General features: G+C 43.7%; 1 protein-coding gene across 1 annotated transcript in view; it reads left to right on the top strand.

Annotated features, from left to right (window-relative positions):
- Window positions 1-2,438: 2,438 nt before the first annotated feature.
- Window positions 2,439-17,741, top strand: part of PSTPIP2 (proline-serine-threonine phosphatase interacting protein 2) — a 93,965-nt gene continuing 78,662 nt past the window's right edge. The window contains exon 1 of the mRNA XM_036874979.1: window positions 2,439-2,540. Coding sequence (XP_036730874.1) covers window positions 2,508-2,540 — 33 coding nt within the window. The 5' untranslated portion in view covers window positions 2,439-2,507. The remainder of the gene's footprint in view (window positions 2,541-17,741) is intronic.

Genomic DNA, 17,741 nt, shown 5'->3' with positions numbered 1-17,741 from the left:
CCCCACTTAATAGCTGTTGATTGTTCCATATCAAAACACAGCTTCCTCACTTTTTTAATGCTTGAATATGATTTCATTGTTTAGCTGTATCACAATCTATTGAGCTAGTTCTCCACTGATGGCGTTTAGTTCTTTAAAATCTTTGGCAGAATAACCATGCTGTTATAAATAACTATACATATTTCACTTTGCACACATAAGGATATTTGGAGGGTAAATTCTTCAACATGGAATTGTTGCGTCAAAACACAGGAGCATTTAGGGAATTCCCTGGCACTCTAGTGGTTAGGACTCTGCGCTTTCACTGCTGAGGGTGTGGGTTCAATCCCTGGTCAGGAACAATCCCGCAAGATCCTGCAAGCCTCGCGGCCCCAAAATAAATAAATAAATAAATAAATAAATAGCATTTAAAATTTTGATGATATGGCCAAATTTCTCTTCACAGAGGCTTTCAGTTTTTACATGAAAGAGTATCTGTCCTGTCTGTTCGGCCAGGACCAGGTGCTATCAAACTTTTTGTTAGGAAAAGTGTGTTAAAGGACTTTAGAAAATACTAATGAAATATTGTTAAGTTACAAAAGCAAAACTCAAAATTTTATGTACAGTAAGAGCTCAGTCATGCAAATGTGTATTATTGGAAGAGATGCCAAAATATTAATAGTGGTTTATCTTAAATGTATTGATCATTAAACTTCATCATTCCATTGTTGCTGTAGTAGTGTTAATTTCGTTAGTAAAATGTCCCAAAATTGTTATAGACCCTTGGATATAGTACAGATATTGCTTGTTTTCTTAACTCCCAACACCTGTCCAGGTGATGAGGTTAATAAATGAGGAATGAATGAGGAATATTTTCTGGCAGCGCGGACAACCATTTGCAATTTGCAATCTTGCCACCAGGTGGTGGAAGAGAGTTAAAATTCAGAGGACTGGGTTCTGAGCCACGAAAATCAAGTACAATGTACCGTGAGATGTTTTTAAAATGTTAAAAATGAAAACTTAGACAATTAGAATTGTATTTAAAATATTTGTTGCAAAATATTCAAAACTCCCAGGAAACAGTTTGATGCTGTCTGTGGCACTGCAGCATCTTTCATTTGCCTAGTTGTCACTATTTCTTACCCCTCCTGCTGTTTAGCCTGTCCCCCTGGTGCCCTCTGTGGCCTCTGCTGCCCTTTATGATGCTGTCAGGCTTCGCTTTCTTTCTTCTAACCTAACTGCTTTCCAAAGAGATGAACAACAAGATGAATGGATGCATGTCCTCGGAGTGACCCAGGATTGGAGGCCACCTCTCCATCCTTGTTGTTGCGGATGACTACTGGTGGGATTTCATCACAGGGGAGGGGGCTAGGTATTACCAGGCAGAATCTTCCAACTGTCCTTCATATCACCCCAGTAATTGTACTTTCGCTCTGTCTGGACCAAGCTAGAACCTGCTCAGAGGCAAAGCTTGCCTCTCCAGGCATGAGGTTGTGGGCTGGCACTCTGGACCTTCATCCTCCCCTCCTTGAATGGATCTGTCCCAGGATTGACCTCTATCCTGGGCTCTGATTCTGTTTGGAAGGGAAGAGCTGTAACCGAGCTCTTCATACCTTAAATACGCTGTGATCTTGGTCAAGTCAATCAGCCTCTCTGGGCTTCAGTTTAGGTTCAGGGCATGTAGCACAGGGCAGTACTTTGTCCCAGAGTGCCGTATTACTACAAAGCCCGGATGGGTCTGACTTGCCCTGGGTTATGTTTATGAGTGTGTTACGTTACGAAAGTGGAGGGAGAGGAAGGAAGTTCGGACTCCTACTTCTGGAATGGGATTGGTGGAAAAGGGTATTGGGTCAGAATGGGATTGGTGGAAAAGGGTATTGGGTCTGGGTCCTAAGATGCGGAAGGGTCGCGAGGAGCTGAGTTCCCGGATGCCTTGTAAGGACCCCACTGAGGTACCTAGAGTCAAGGGGAAACAGTATCAGTGATCTTTCCATGACTTTTAGACTAAAACGTGCTTGTCTGTGGCGGGCGCCTCTGGGGTCCTGCACTTGACTAGATGAAGCGTCCACACCTGACGCGGCCGCTAGCATTGTCAATGCTCAAGCTTCACAGAGCCGACGCGCTGTCCCCGCGACCGCCTCCGATCCGGCGGGGGCTCCTTCCACCACCGCGCAGAGCCTGGATTTCTCCGCGAGGAACTGGGTCGAGGGAGGAGGGGGCTTGTGGGCAGGAACGGAGCCGAATTCGGGGAGGCGACAGGACCGGTTCCTTCCAATCCTTAAAGACCTCCCGAAGGAGGGGGAATGTAGGGCTGACTAACTGAAGCCTGACGCCGCAGGGCTCTAACCCGCGGTCCGCCCCTCCATTACGCGCGGGACAAGTGCGGAGTGCTGGGTGCCAGCGGCGCGGGGCGGGGCTGCGCTGGGCAGGCGCGGGGGCGGGACTCGCGGGCGGGGCGCGCCGCTGGCCCTGACAGTCCGTGTCGCAGCGCGCCTGCTCTGGCTTTCTCCTCTCCTCGCGCGCCGGCCATGACGGGCTCACTGTTCAAGGGGAACTTTTGGGTAAGTCGGCGGGGTAAGCGACCCATCGCCGGGCTCGGGAACGGGGGCTCCGAGGGGAGCCGTGGGCGCCTGCCCCGTGCTCCGGGGCAGAACCCGAGGGGAGGCACCGCCGCCGGCCCCTCTCTGCGCTTACCCCAGCCCGCCGCGCGCCCGCCGGTCCCCGGGATCCGGTTCCCAGGCTCCCCCTCGGCCGCCCGCGCCCCCGGACACTGCTGACGGGTGTAGTCTTAGAGTCGGGACATTATCCCCTCATCTCATGGGGAAACCGAGACCCAAAGAGAGGAGTCACCCGTCCGGGGAGAGTCGCCGGTGGCCCCTGAGGCTGCGCTGTGAGCGGATTTGGGGGGACGTGGGGCGGAGAACGTGGGGCGGAGAACATGGGGTGAAGAACGTGGGGTGAACTTCGCCAGGCTGATCGGCTTTTCCAGGTCCGCGGAAACGTACAGCCTGTCTGAGCCCCATTAGCTCCCGGCTCGCCCCGGCAGACGACCCTAGAGGCGTTCTCTAGCAGAAGCTTTGCCGGGTTCCGCAGCCCCGCTTCCTGAGCCTCTCCCTGCCTTTGCCCCCGCCCAGGGGGGGGGGGCCGGTGCGTGTGTGAGACCCTGTGAGCCGGTGGGGGCATCTGAGCCCGAGGACGGGCCTAACCAGGAGGCAGCAGTTCTGCCTGCCCCTCTCCCTCTGTCCAGTCCTCTTCCCCCCTGTCCTCTCACTCCGCAGGTGCCCCTCAAGGGTCTGTACCCCTTCATGCGGAGGAACCGCCCTCATCCCTTTAAGGCAGGAGCAGAAAGTCACCACGTCTCCAGACTGACCTACTGCTGCCAAGCCGCCCCAGCTCCTTACTTGAGACCCTGATTGTCCCCCATACAGCCTCGTAGCTGCTTAGCAGGTTCCTGTCCCCTATCTAGAGCTGCTGGGTAGAGAAACCTGACCCTGTAACCTCGAGGACACAGTTTAGACCCTGCTTTGTGAAGTCCCTTTTCCTGGAGTTTATGAGGTTCTCCTGGGGCACTGCCTACCTGTAGGGTGCAGCTCACGCCCCCGCAGCTTCACAGAGAAGGTGAACAACCTCGCAGGTGGCCCCTTGAGGAGGCCTGGGAGTTCTTTGGGTAGAATAAAGGACTTCTGGGTCCCATGACAGGCATTGTGGGAAAAAGCAGGGTAGAGAGACCTGCCTTTCTTCCCCTCAAAGTGTAACAGTCAGTTTTCAAATCTCTGCCCAGTGTCTTCTCTTCAGGGAAGCCTTTCTTGACTGCACCCAATAGCACATGTTCTGTTCCTTCATAGCATTTGTCAGTTTATGGTTTTGAGTTTGGGGGCCTACAAGCATGTGAGCACCTTGTGGACAGCTACTGTGCTGGCTTTCAATGCCACTGCCCCTTGCACAGGCTGATGCCAGCAGGTTCTCAGCAAGTAGTGGCTGAATGAGTACAGTGGATCTGTAAGGCTGACAGGGCATGTCGTGGGGTGAGAGCTGCGGCCTCCATCCTCAGAGGCCTCCCAGGCCATAGGAAGGCAGCCCCCCAGCCGCTCCCAGTGCAGACTTGCAGGAGTAATTAGGGGAGGGGGGAGACGTGAGATCTGTGTTGGGAGTTAGAGGTAGGGTGAAAGTGCAAGGCAGAGAAATTTCTGGGTTTTTACTTTCTTTTTTTTCCCTCTGAGCTTTTACTTTCAGAAGATACGAGATCCTGAGAGAGAGTTTGCAAAGATATCTTCCATCTCTAATTTCCTATATTTTATGTCAAATAATAAAAACAGTAATAGCTAATATTACTGTGTATAGAGTCTGTGGCAAGCACTGTTCTAAACACTTTACACATACCACTCATTAAGTCTCACAACTACCCTTTACTGAGTATCCCATTTTACAGATGAGGAAACTGAGAGGCAGACAGGTTAAGCAACATTCCCCAAGTTTGTAGAGCTATTAAATAGTGGAGCAGGACTCTGCCTAGACCAAACGCTCAGTGAATGCCTTCAGCGAGGCTGGTGCTCAGCGAGAGTGTCCCTTTGGCACTGCCAGAGGTAGATGGTGGGACATCATTTGACTCTTCATGTGGATATCATGGATATCTTTCTCCTTCAGCCCCAACCATGAGCTCCTGGGGGGTTTGCGCTGGCTCCCACCGTCCACTGAGCCCCCAGAACTGCAATGGTGCTTTGCATGTGGATGCTCAGAAATCAGGCAGATGGGACAGTCAGCCTGGATTTGGGAGAAAAGGGGCAGAAGAGAAACTGTTGGAGACCTCAGGGGCTGCCTGCGATGCTCTCACACTCTCAGGGGTGGGAGCGGGGAGCAAGGCTGTTGTTATCACTGAGAGGATGGCAATAACTTTCATGCTTCAAGGACAAGAAGGTTGTGATTACATAAGGTAGAAAACTTTGGAAACAAGGTGGGTATCAGTTGAGTGAATTTAATAAATATTTAAGAAAATACCTCCTCTGTATGGAGGTGGCATTTGCAGGAGTAAGACCATACTCTTGGGTTGAAGGTAGATTCCTCATTAGGAAGATGACAGGGAGGGCGGGCTTTGGTCTTGAATGCCTGTCCTCAGGGATGTAGAGGGCAAAGGGGTCAGGGGATGGGAGAGTCTAGTAGGAGTGAAGAAAACTGGGCCAGGGGTAGAAAGGGTCTGTTCCAGGATGGAAATCATAGGGAAGGGACAGGAGGAGACAGATGGGAGGAATGGCAGAGGGTAGAAGAAGTCAGAGCCACAGGACAGGGTCACTAATTGAAGCTGGAAAGAGGAAAGGAGGACTTGAAGGAAGCTCTGTGTAAGGTGAACAGGAAAATGAGGTGCGGACCCCAGAAATAAGGAAGTCAGATGAGGAACTGGTTTGTGGGGAGGGAAGGAAGAGGAAGCAGAGCGGTATTGACAATAGGCAGGCCAGGAGCATCCTGAAACCACCCCCCCCCGCCCCCACCCCCCAGGACCATGCCAGGGTTGCTGGATATGGGGAGGTCTTGGGGAAGGAACAGGGTGCCAGACAGCAAGATTTGGGGGTATTTTAATATTTTAACAACCAGTACAAACACGTCAGTGAGTGTGCTCTGGTGTCAACATTCTGGGTTTGAGGGGCTGGTGGAGATGGCCCCAGCACCTTGGAAAGGGTGTCCAAGCAAGAGAGTGCACGGAACAGCATAACGTACAGAAGGGTCATCAGCAGAGGCTCTGAGGTGGCCTGGCCAGGTTTGAATCCCCGGTCTGCCCCTTGTAGCTGGGTGACCTTGGACAGATTACTTCAACTCCCATACTCAGTTTTTCCATGTAGAAAAATGAGGACAATACCAATGTCTATGCTCTAGGACTGTTGTGAGGATTAAATCAGAGTTTAGTATGTGCCTGGCGCATAGTGAGCACTTGTGATTGTCAACTATTATCAGCACAGAGGTGACAAAGGAAATGGGTGACAGTTACTCGAGGAGAAAGAATCGAGAAATAAGAGGTCCCCAGAGAAGCACTCTTGGTGACTACCTGTATTTTGGCAGGAGGAGAGAGGGGTCAGAGAAAGAGAGGCAGAGATGTAGGGATTCAACCCTCACAGGAGCCATCACAGGCCCAGGAGAGGAATGTTCCATGAAAGTTCAGAGACCCATGGTCAAATTAGGTAGATGCTCCTGGAAAGGTATAAGTCAGCGCATACTTTACAAATAATCTTATTCAAATGCCCCATGGAGAGTTTAGTTAAAGGAATCTTTCGGTGGATTTGCTTGAAAAGGGAATACTCAAGTGTTCTTTAAAACTGGAATAGTCCCCAACCAAGTTTGCCTGACTCGGACACAACGCCTGTGTGCTGTTTCCCTCCCAGCAGTCATGTGGTTAAGCGGTGCTGTTATTTATTGTGGTTAATGTTGGTGGTACCTTGTCGGAATAAGACGGGGACCATGGATGTGGTTTCCAGGGCTCCAGGGAAGGAGGCCGCAGAGGGAAAGTCCCAGCCTTTGGCCTGTGATCCATGTGGCCATGCACAGGTGACTGTAGAACCTGCTCCAGAAGAGCAAGATGTCCTCCTGCCACAGGAGAGTCCCACATTCCTCACAAGGGTGTGAGGCCCAGCTTGACCCCGTATGTCCTCTAGACCCTTATTTTGACCTGGTCGTCCTGATTCTCACGGCTCTTGGCCCAGACCAGCTTCCTACTGTCTGTCCTGCACTCTTCCCACCCCAACACCTGCAGTGGGTGCGGCCTCTCTGCTCTGCCTGGCGAGTGACCAGGGGAAGGAGCTTGCTCATTGCCCCTGGCCATCCAGGGCTGTCCCTCTGCTTCAAACCTCTGGCCACTTTGGAATCTGGTCATTCTGGGTATTACCAGAGCTTGAGCTGGTGCTGCATCTGGCTTTGCTCCTTGACTTTTCCCTATACAGTATGGGAGGGTGCTTTTTTTCTTAAATAAACAAAGAAGAAAACAGGTTATCACACAGACCCTTCATGCTCACCCCATGTGCTATTTTATACAATGTATAGGCTGTTGCTTTTCTTTTTTAATCCTCTCCCTTGGAAACCGGTCCCTAGAAACACACCAGGAGGGCTATTGTCCTGCCTGGTGGCAAAATGCAAGGTAAAGTCATCGACGATTGCCCCCTCCAGTTCATTCTTCCTAGAGCAGCCACTGAGGTCTATCTTTAAAATAATTATCAAAATCCTTTTTTCTTGTTTTAGCTTCTTTAAAATTTAATAAGAGGCATGGGACCTACCTTCTAAGGAAAATAAGAAATTCTTATTGAAATATATAAAACAAAATCTGAACAAGTAGAAAGGAAACAAAAGTTTGTTAACAAGCCTTAAAAAAATCTAGATGATGCAAGCACATTCTTTAAATATCCAAATATTTCCAAAAGGCTTATAGTGAAAAACAATATAAACATTATTTATATTGTCACAGCATGTAAAGATTGCTTTATTTTGTTTGTTTGTTTTTTGGCCACACAGCTTGTGGGATCTTAGTTCCCCCCACCAGGGATTGAACCGTGGCCCTCAGCAGTGAAAGCATGGAGTCCTAACCACTGGACCGCCAGGGATTTCCCACAGCATGTAAAGATTGTTTAGTTTAAAGCTAAGTAGTATATTATGATTAGATCTCCATTCTTATCCTTCCTGGAATTTTTTTTTTTTTTTTTTTTTGGAATTTTTCAATTTTATTTTATTTATTTTTTTATAGAGCAGGTTCTTATTACTCATCAATTTTATACACATCAGTATATACATGTCAACCCCAATCGCCCAGTTCAGCACACCACCATCCCCACCCCCACCCACCCCCCCGCAGCTTTCCTCACTTGGTGTCCATATGTTTGTTCTCTACATCTGTGTCTCAACTTCTGCCATGTAAACCGGTTCATCTGTACCATTTTTCTAGGTTCCACATACATGCGTTAATATACGATATTTGTTTTTCTCTTTCTGACTTCCTTCACTCTGTATGACAGTCTCTGGATCCATCCACGTCTAAAACAAATGACCCAATTTCGTTCCTTTTTATGGCTGAGTAATATTCCATTGTACATATGTACCACAACTTCTTTATCCATTCGTCTGTCGATGGGCATTTAGGTTGCTTCCATGACCTGGCTATTGTAAATAGTGCTGCAGTGAACACTGGGGTGCATGTGTCTTTGAATTATGGTTTTCTCTGGGTATATGCCCAGTAGTGGGATTGCTAGATCATATGGTAATTCTATTTTTAGTTTTTTAAGGAACCTCCATACTGTTCTCCGTAGTGGCTGTATCAATTTACATTCCCACCAACAGTGCAAGAGGGTTCCCTTTTCTCCACACCTTCTCCAGCATTTGTTGTTTGTAGATTTTCTGATGATGCCAATTCTAACTGGTGTGAGGTGATACCTCATTGTAGTTTTGATTTGCATTTCTCTAGTAATTAGTGATGTTGAGCAGCTTTTCATGTGCTTCTTGGCCATCTGTATGTCTTCTTTGGAGAAATGTCTATTTAGGTCTTCTGCCCATTTTTGGATTGGATTGTTTGTTTCTTTAATATTGAGCTGCATGAGCTGTTTATATATTTTGGAGATTAATCCGTTGTCCGTTGATTCGTTTGAAAATATTTTCTCCCATTCTGAGGGTTGTCTTTTCGTCTTGTTTATGGTTTCCTTTGCTGTGCAAAAGCTTTGAAGTTTCATTAGGTCCCATTTGTTTATTTTTGTTTTTATTTCCATTACTCTAGGAGGTGGATCAAAAAAAATCTTGCTGTGATTTATGTCAAAGAGTGTTCTTCCTATGTTTTCCTCTAAGAGTTTTATAGTGTCCGGTCTTACATTTAGGTCTCGAATCCATTTTGAGTTTATTTTTGTGTATGGTGTTAGGGAGTGTTCTAATTTCATTCTTTTACATGTAGCTGTCCAGTTTTCCCAGCACCACTTATTGAAGAGACTGTCTTTTCTCCATTGTATAGCCTTGCCTCCTCTGTCATAGATTAGCTGACCATAGGTGTGTGGGTTTATCTCTGGGCTTTCTATCTTGTTCCATTGATCTATGTTTTCTCTTTTTGTGCCAGTACCATATTGTCTTGATTACTGTAGCTTTGTAGTATAGTCTGAAGTCAGGGAGCCTGATTCCTCCAGCTCCATTTTTTTCCCTCAAGACTGCTTTGGCTATTCGGGATCTTCTGTGTCTCCATACAGATTTTAAGATTTTATGTTCTAGTTCTGTAAAAAATGCCATTGGTAATTTGATAGGGATTGCATTGAATCTGTAGATTGCTTTGGGTAGTATAGTCATTTTCACAATATTGATTCTTCCAATCCAAGAACGTGGTATATCTCTCCATCTGTTGGTATCATCTTTAATTTCTTTCATCAGTGTCTTATAGTTTTCTGCATACAGGTCTTTTGTCTCCCTAGGTAGGTTTATTCCTAGGTATTTTATTCTCTTTGTTGCAATGGTAAATGGGAGTGTTTCCTTAATTTCTCGTTCAGATTTTTCATCATTAGTGTATAGGAATGCAAGAGATTTCTGTGCATTAATTTTGTATCCTGCAAGTTTACCAAATTCATTGATTAGCTCTAGTAGATTTCTGCTGGCATTTTTAGGATTCTCTATGTATAGTATCATGTCCTCAGCAAACAGTGACAGTTTTACTTCTTTTCCAATTTGTATTCCTTTTATTTCTTTTTCTTCTCTGATTGCCGTGGCTAGGACTTCCAAAACTATGTTGAATAATAGTGGTGAGAGTGGACATCCTTGTCTTGTTCCTGATCTTAGAGGAAATGCTTTTAGTTTTTCACCATTGAGAATGATGTTTGCTGTGGCTTTGTCATATATGGCCTTCATTATGTTGAGGTAGGTTCCCTCTATGCCCACTTTCTGGAGAGTTTTTATCATAAATGGGTGTTGAATTTTGTCAAAAGCTTTTCTGCATCTATTGAGATGACCATATGGTTTTTATTCTTCAATTTGTTAATATGGTGTATCACATTGATTGATTTGCGCATATTGAAGAATCCTTGCATCCCTGGGATAAATCCCACTTGATCATGGTGTATGATCCTTTTAATGTGTTGTTGGATTCCGTTTGCTAGTATTTTGTTGAGGATTTTTGCATCTATATTCATCAGTGATATTGGTCTGTAATTTTCTTTTTTTGTAGTGTCTTTGTCTGGTTTCGGTATCAGGGTGATAGTGGCCTCATAGAATGAGTTTGGGAGTGTTCCTTCCTCTGCCATTTTTTGGAAGAGTTTGAGAAGGATGGGTGTTAGCTCTTCTCTAAATGTTTGATAGAATTCACCTGTGAAGCTATGTGGTCCTGGACTTCGTTTGTTGGAAGATTTTTAATCACAGTTTCAATTTCATTATTTGTGATTGGTCTGTTCATATTTTCTGTTTCTTCCTGGTTCAGTCTTGGAAGGTTATACCTTTCTAAGAATTTGTCCATTTCTTCTAGGTTGTCCAATTTATTGGCATAGAGTTGCTAGTAGTAGTCTCGTAAGATGCTTTGTATTTCCTCAGTGTCTGTTGTAACTTCTCCTTTTTCATTTCTGATTTTATTGATTTGAGTCCTCTCCCTCTCTTTCTTGATGAGTCTGGCTAATGGTTTATCAATTTTGTTTATCTTCTCAAAGAACCAGCTTTTAGTTTTATTGATCTTTGCTATTGTTTTCTTTGTTTCTATTTCATTTATTTCTGCTCTGATCTTTATAATTTCTTTCCTTCTACTAACTTTGGGTTTCGTTTGTTCTTCTTTCTCTAGTCCCTTTAGGTGTAAGGTTAGATTGTTTACTTGAGAATTTTCTTGTTTCTTGAGGTAGGCTTGTATAGCTATAAACTTCCCTCTTAGAACTGCTTTTGCTGCATCCCATAGGTTTTGGATCATCGTGTTTTCATTGTCATTTGTCTCTAGGTATTTTTTGATTTCCTCTTTGATTTCTTCAGTGATCTCTTGGTTATTTAGTAACGTATTGTTTAGCCTCCATGTATTTGTGTGTTTTTCGTTTTTTTCCCTGTAATTCATTTCTAATCTCATAGCATTGTGGTCAGAAAAGATGCTTGATATGATTTCAGTTTTCTTAACTTTGCTGAGGCTTGATTTGTGACCCAAGATGTGATCTATCCTGGAGAATGTTCCGTACGCACTTGAGAAGAACGTGTAATCTGCTGTTTTTGGATGGAATGTCCTATAAATATCAATTAAATCTATCTGGTCTATTGTGTCATTTAGAGCTTCTGTTTCCTTATATATTTTCATTTTGGTTGATCTGTCCATTGGTGTAAGTGAGGTGTTAAAATCCCCCACTATTATTGTGTTGCTGTCGATTTCCTCTTGTATAGCTGTTAGCAGTTGCCTTATGTATTGAGGTGCTCCTATGTTGGGTGCATATATATTTATAATTGTTATATCTTCTTCTTGGATTGATCCGTTGATCATTATGTAGTGTCCTTCCTTGTCTCTTGTAACATTCTTTATTTTTTTTTTTTTAAGGTCTTTTTGTTTTTGTTTTTGTTTTTAATTTTATAGCTACTTTATTTATTTATTTATTTATTTATTTTTGGCTGTGCTGGGTCTTCGGTTCGTGTGAGGGCTTTCTCTAGTTGCGGCAAGCGGGGGCCACTCTTTCATCGCGGTGCGGGGATCGCTCTTCATCGCGGTGCGCGGGCCTTTCACTATCGCGGCCCCTCCCGTTGCGGGGCACAGGCTCCAGACGCGCAGGCTCAGCAGTTGTGGCTCACGGGCCCAGCTGCTCCGTGGCATGTGGGATCTTCCCAGACCAGGGCTCGAACCCGTGTCCCCTGCATTAGCAGGCAGATTCTCAACCACTGCGCCACCAGGGAAGCCCACATTCTTTATTTTAAAGTCTATTTTATCTGATATGAGTATTGCTACTCCAGCTTTCTTTTGATTTCCATTTGCATGGAATATCTTTTTCCATCCCCTCACTTTCAGTCTGTATGTGTCCCTAGGTCTGAAGTGGGTCTCTTGTAGACAGCATATATATGGGTCTTGTTTCTGTATCCATTCAGCGAGCCTGTGTCTTTTGGTTGGAGCATTTAGTCCATTCACGTTTAAGGTAGTTATTGATATGTATGTTCCTATGACCATTTTCTTAATTGTTTTGGGTTTGTTTTTGTAGGTCCTTTTCTTCTCTTGTGTTTCCCACTTAGAGAAGTTCCTTTAGCATTTGTTGTAGAGCTGGTTTGGTGGTGCCGAATTCTCTTAGCTTTTGCTTGTCTGTAAAGCTTTTGATTTCTCCATCGAATCTGAATGAGATCCTTGCTGGGTAGAGTAATCTTGGTTGTAGGTTCTTCCCTTTCATCACTTTAAGTATATCATGCCACTCCCTTCTGGCTTGTAGAGTTTCTGCTGAGAAATCAGCTGTTAACCTTCTAGGAGTTCCCTTGTATGTTATTTGTCGTTTTTCCCTTGCTGCTTTCAATAATTTTTCTTTGTCTTTAATTTTTGCCAATTTGATTAATATGTGTCTCGGCATGTTTCTCCTTGGTTTTATCCTCTATGAGACTCGCTGTGCTTCCTGGACTTGGGTGGCTACTTCCTTTCCCATGTTAGGGAAGTGTTCGACTATGATCTCTTCAAATATTTTCTGTGGTCCTTTCTCTCTCTCTTCTCCTTCTGGGACCCCTATAATGTGAATGTTATTGCGTTTAATGTTGTCCCAGAGGTCTCTTAGGCTGTCTTCATTTCTTTTCATTCTTTTTTCTTTATTCTGTTCCATGGCAGTGAATTCCATGAATTCCTGTCTTCCAGGTCACTTACCCGTTCTTCTGCCTCAGTTATTCCGCTATTGATTCCTTCTAGTGTAGTTTTCATTTCAGTTATTGTATTGTTCATCTCTGTTTGTTTGTTCTTTCATTCTTCTAGGTCTTTGTTAAACATTTCTTGCATCTTCTCGACCTTTGCCTCCATTGTTTTTCTGAGGTCCTGGATCATCTTCACTATCATTATTCTGAATTCTTTTTTCTGGAAGGTTGCCTATCTCCACTTCATTTAGTTGTTTTTCTGGGGTTTTATCTTGTTCCTTCATCTGGTACATAGTCCTCTGCCTTTTCATCTTGTCTATCTTTCTGTGAATGTGGTTTTAGTTCCACAGGCTGCAGGATTGTAGTTCTTCTTGCTTCTGCTGTCTGCTAGTGTTGGAGGGTCTCCTGCAGAGGTGGGGGGTGGCTGTGGCTCACCATGGGGACAGGGACACTGGCAGCAGAAGTTCTCTTCCTGGACTTTCTAATTCCTGTTTTTGAGGGGACATTATTCATCTTTATCAGAGAATTTTTTAAAAAATTAATTAATTAATTAATTTATTTATTTATTTATTTTTGGCTGTGTTGGGTCTTCATTTCTGTGCGTGGGCTTTCTCTAGTTATGGAGAGCGGGGGCCACTCTTCATCGCAGTGTGCGGGCCTCTCACTGTCGCGGCTTCTCTTGTTGCGGAGCACAAGCTCCAGACGCGCAGGCTCAGTAGTTGTGGCTCACGGGCCTAGTTGCTCTGCGGCATGTGGGATCTTCCCAGACCGGGGCTCGAACCCGTGTCCCCTGCATTGGCAGGCAGATTCTCAACCACTGCACCACCAGGAAAGCCCCAGAGACTTTTTTTTAATGCTCCACTATATCAGGCTTTTTTTTTTCCCCACAGTTTATTCAGATTGGACTTACACAGGGAATGTAGAATTCTGAGTTTGGTGTCTCAGATACCCATTATGGGAACATATGCACAGATAAATACACATAGTTAAAGTTAATTCTAAAGTCAGGAAGACTTGGTTTGTGCAAACTTGGTATAAGTGTATATGGATGCATGTTAATTTATGGATTTTTCTGGTAAAAGCAACTATAGTTGTCATCAGCCAGTGAAAGCAAAATATTAGTTACTTCCAAATATATACAATATCCAAAGTACCTCTGTTTGTACAGCTAATAGGTAATTTTGAAATTAATTTTTGTAATTCTCATTTACTATCTCCTAAATGTAATCAGAATGTCCATTTTGGTACATATTTTGTTACAGCATAAATATCATCTACGTTTCAGTGTTAATGAAAAGGTCATCTGAGTAGGACATGGCTGACATTCTTCTTTTCTCGCCTACACTAGAAATCTCCAGCTTTGACAAAAAAGGAGCTTTAAATAAGAGGAGGAACTGTTGGTTAGCTTCATAGAATGACAGCCATTGTAATTTTTTAAAATATAGAACTATTAGAATTTTCCATCTAGATAAATGAGAATAATTAAGATATGGTTGCCAGGAATTTTAAAACTCTTATATGTTGTGAAAATCCCTGAAGACTATAGAGCTATATGATCTCACTCCAGAAAACGCAGGCAGCAGGAAACCGGATACTTTGGACACCACTGTTCAAATAGCTGCTGTGAGTCTCATAGCCTCCAACAAGGGCTTTGGAACCTCCCTCAGAATCAGGGGCTTCTTGCTTCCCAAACAGCATGCATGTGAGGAAAGTAGGCAGAGTAAGCTTTTTAAAGATACAGTAGACTGTTGGCTTGTTCGTTTAAACTTGCTTTCTAGGATTAGCTGTATTACTTTGTGAGTTTTGGGCTGAAGGTTAGACAAAGGTTAAGCAGCGGATTTCAACACATGTGATGGGGGTTTGCTCTTCGTGAGAAGGGGAAAGCTTTTCCCCAGTCGACCCTAATGCTCTTGCCTTAAATACTTTACACTATTTGTATGTGTAAGGAGGCTCAGGGCAGCACAGAGCAGCTTAAACCCCAGTGCATGAACCCGTAACATTCATGAGACTCTATCTTTGGGAACTGTTACATAGCCTCCCAGCTTACCAGTCAGATATGGCTGTTGCATTAGCACTGACCAGGTCACTGGACTGCATTAGGGGATTAGAAACCAAGTGAAGACTTTCTTTTTTAACAGAAATGATCACAGCTAAGTATTTGTGAAAGTAAAGCAAAAGAGTATTCTTAGGTATTTAAATGCTGTATTTCCTTACTGTTTTTTTCTTTTTTTTTAAAGGCTACAATGATCTTAAGTATTTTTTCATAGATCACTGTTCATTTTTTAAACATACTACTGTTTGTTTATGGGGATAGTTTCCAGTTTCAAGTGCTTTTATAAATCCCCAAGAATGGTAGTAAGTGCCACATACCTCAGTGACATCACTGTTTTTACAACTATATTTTAGGAGAGGGAGATACACACACACAGAATAAAAGATAAGAAAAGTTGTAGTGACAGAGGATGGCTGACCCTTGCCTCACACCCTCGGCATTCACTCTGTGAGGTGCAGCCACACAAGACTACTTGCTGCACCCCAGGGGGATTGGGGGTCAGGGAGGTTGGTGGGAGGTGTTGCTTGGCTCCCTTCCCAAGCCTTTACACTGACCTGTACTCCAGCCTCCAGGTCTTGGGGAGGAGACTTTTTCTGCAAGTCTGTTGCATATTTCTAACAACGTACTTATCACTCTATGTTTAACCATCTTTCCTTGTTTGTCTTCCTTGGTAGACTATGGTCAACTTCTCTCTTATTTACCTCTGTGTCCCTAGAGCTTGACACAGTTCTGAGAACAGAGTATGTGCTCAATAAATGTTTAACAAGTGAATAAATGAACACTGAAGTCTCACCTACTTGATGTTAAAAGAGTCACCCCCCCACCCTCCACCCCCTGTACAATACATAATATTCAGGGGCCAAGCAACTGAATTCCACATACTTAATTTTTGTTGCCTTTTTTAGTCTGATACCACATTTTTTAAAAATTGTGATAAAATACACATAACATAAAATTTACCACCTTAGCCTTTTTTGAGTGTACAGTTCAGTGGTATTAAATACATTCACATTCTTGTGCAACCATTACCACCATCCATCCCCTAAACTCTTTTTCATCTTGTAAAACTGAAAGTCTATACCCATTAAACAGTAACTCCCCATTTTCCCTTCCCCCAGCCCCTGGTAACCACCATTATATTTCTGTCTCTATGATTTTGACTACTCTGAGTACCTCATGTGAGTGGAATCATAGAGTTTTTGTCTTTTTATGACTGGCTTATTTCACTTAGTGTAATGTCCTCAAGGTTCACCTGTTGTTGCAGCATATGTCAGAATTTCCTTACTTTTTAAGTTGAATATTATTCCATTGTATGTATATACCACATTTTGCTTATCCGTTCATCCATCAATAGACATTTGAATTGCTTCCATGTTTTAGTTATTGTGAATAATACTGCAATGAACATGGGTATACAAATATTTCTTCAAGACCCTGCTTTCAATTCTTTTGGTATATACCCAGAAGTATAATTGCTGGATCATACGATGATGCTATTTTTAATTTTTTGAGGAACTGCCACATGTTTCTCACAGCAGCTGTACGGTTTCACATTCTCACCAACAGTGCAGAGGATTCCTATTTCTTCACATCCTCACCAACACCTATTATTTTCTTTTTTGTTTGTTTGCTTTTGTTTTCCGCTCTACTCAGACCTCCACTTCCCTTCCACATTCTTCCTCTGTTTTGATGATCTTGCCTCCTACTCCATTAAGAAATCAGATACCAGCTGGTAAAAGCTCACTTACCTTCTGTATAAATAAGATTAGGTTCAACCATGAGTAACAGAAAAACCCAAAACAACAGTGGCCTCTACAAAGACAGTGTTTATCTTGCACACGAAATCCCCAGCCATTCATTCCAGGGCTGGCACGGCCACCCACAGTGTCAGAGCCCACATGTCTGTCTGGCTCCTCGAGCGGTACCTGGGTTGATGCCTAGTACATAATGGGTTCACAGTAATAGTTGTTGAATGACTGAAAATAGGGTTTATTAACAGTAGGACATTTAAAAGCTTTTGCTATATAGAACCAGCCTGACTTCCTAAAGGGCAGACATAGTCTCAGTGTCCCCAGTAATATGTGAAGATAATCAGTTTCACTACATCAGCCATGGCCAGTGTGGTTTTTTTCCCTGCCCGTTTAATAAGCAAAAACAGATGCCTTATTAAACTTTCATTTGTGTTTTTAATCACCAGGGAGAGTGAACATTGTTTATTTTCTTGTTGTATTTCCCCTTCTACAAATGGTTTTATTTCCTTCCTCATGCTTTACTCATGAATCTACATAAGTTTTTTTTAATGATAAAGATATTCTTTGTCATTTACTACAAATATTTGTATGTATATTCTTGTATATATGTGTATGTGTATACGCAGTTGTGTGTGTAATTCACACGTTCTGGCCTCCAGTAACTAGCATGCAGTAGTGAAGGGCGTTCCTCATGCACTCAAGCTTTTGCCGTGGACATTCCTGGGTTGGAATCCTGGCTCTGCTCCTTTCAAGCTGAGGGATGTACCCTTGTTCAAATTACTCAACCTTCCTAAGCTTAGTGTCCTCATCTGTGAAATGATCATTGTACTTAAATATGTCTATGTATTTTGAAAACACTTTATACAGTCAAGTTTGTGGAGCTAATCTTTTGTAATTTTATCTATTGCACGTCAAGGTTTAAAAACTCCTCTGCATGCTGAAAGCTTGATAAACATTCAATTATTTTTTTTTTTGATTTTTTTTAATGTTAGAGTTTTACTCAGTATTTAATTGTCCTTCTGTATGAACCCTTCGGTGTTACAACATTGGCAGAAGCCAGAGATGTGTGTGGACTTGTGAAGTCAGGAGAAGATTGCTCCCTGCCCTCGGGGGGCCTGCACTCTTGTTAAGGGGCAAACGCACTGATCGGAAACAGGCTCACCTGTTTCCCTCATGCTGCAATGAGTGGGTTAGCA

The sequence above is a fragment of the Balaenoptera musculus genome, chromosome 14 (genome assembly GCF_009873245.2).
Source record: "Balaenoptera musculus isolate JJ_BM4_2016_0621 chromosome 14, mBalMus1.pri.v3, whole genome shotgun sequence".
In the NCBI taxonomy this organism is placed as follows: domain Eukaryota; kingdom Metazoa; phylum Chordata; class Mammalia; order Artiodactyla; family Balaenopteridae; genus Balaenoptera; species Balaenoptera musculus.
Note: the sequence above shows the minus strand (reverse complement) of the source record. Positions and strands in the feature narration are given on the sequence as shown.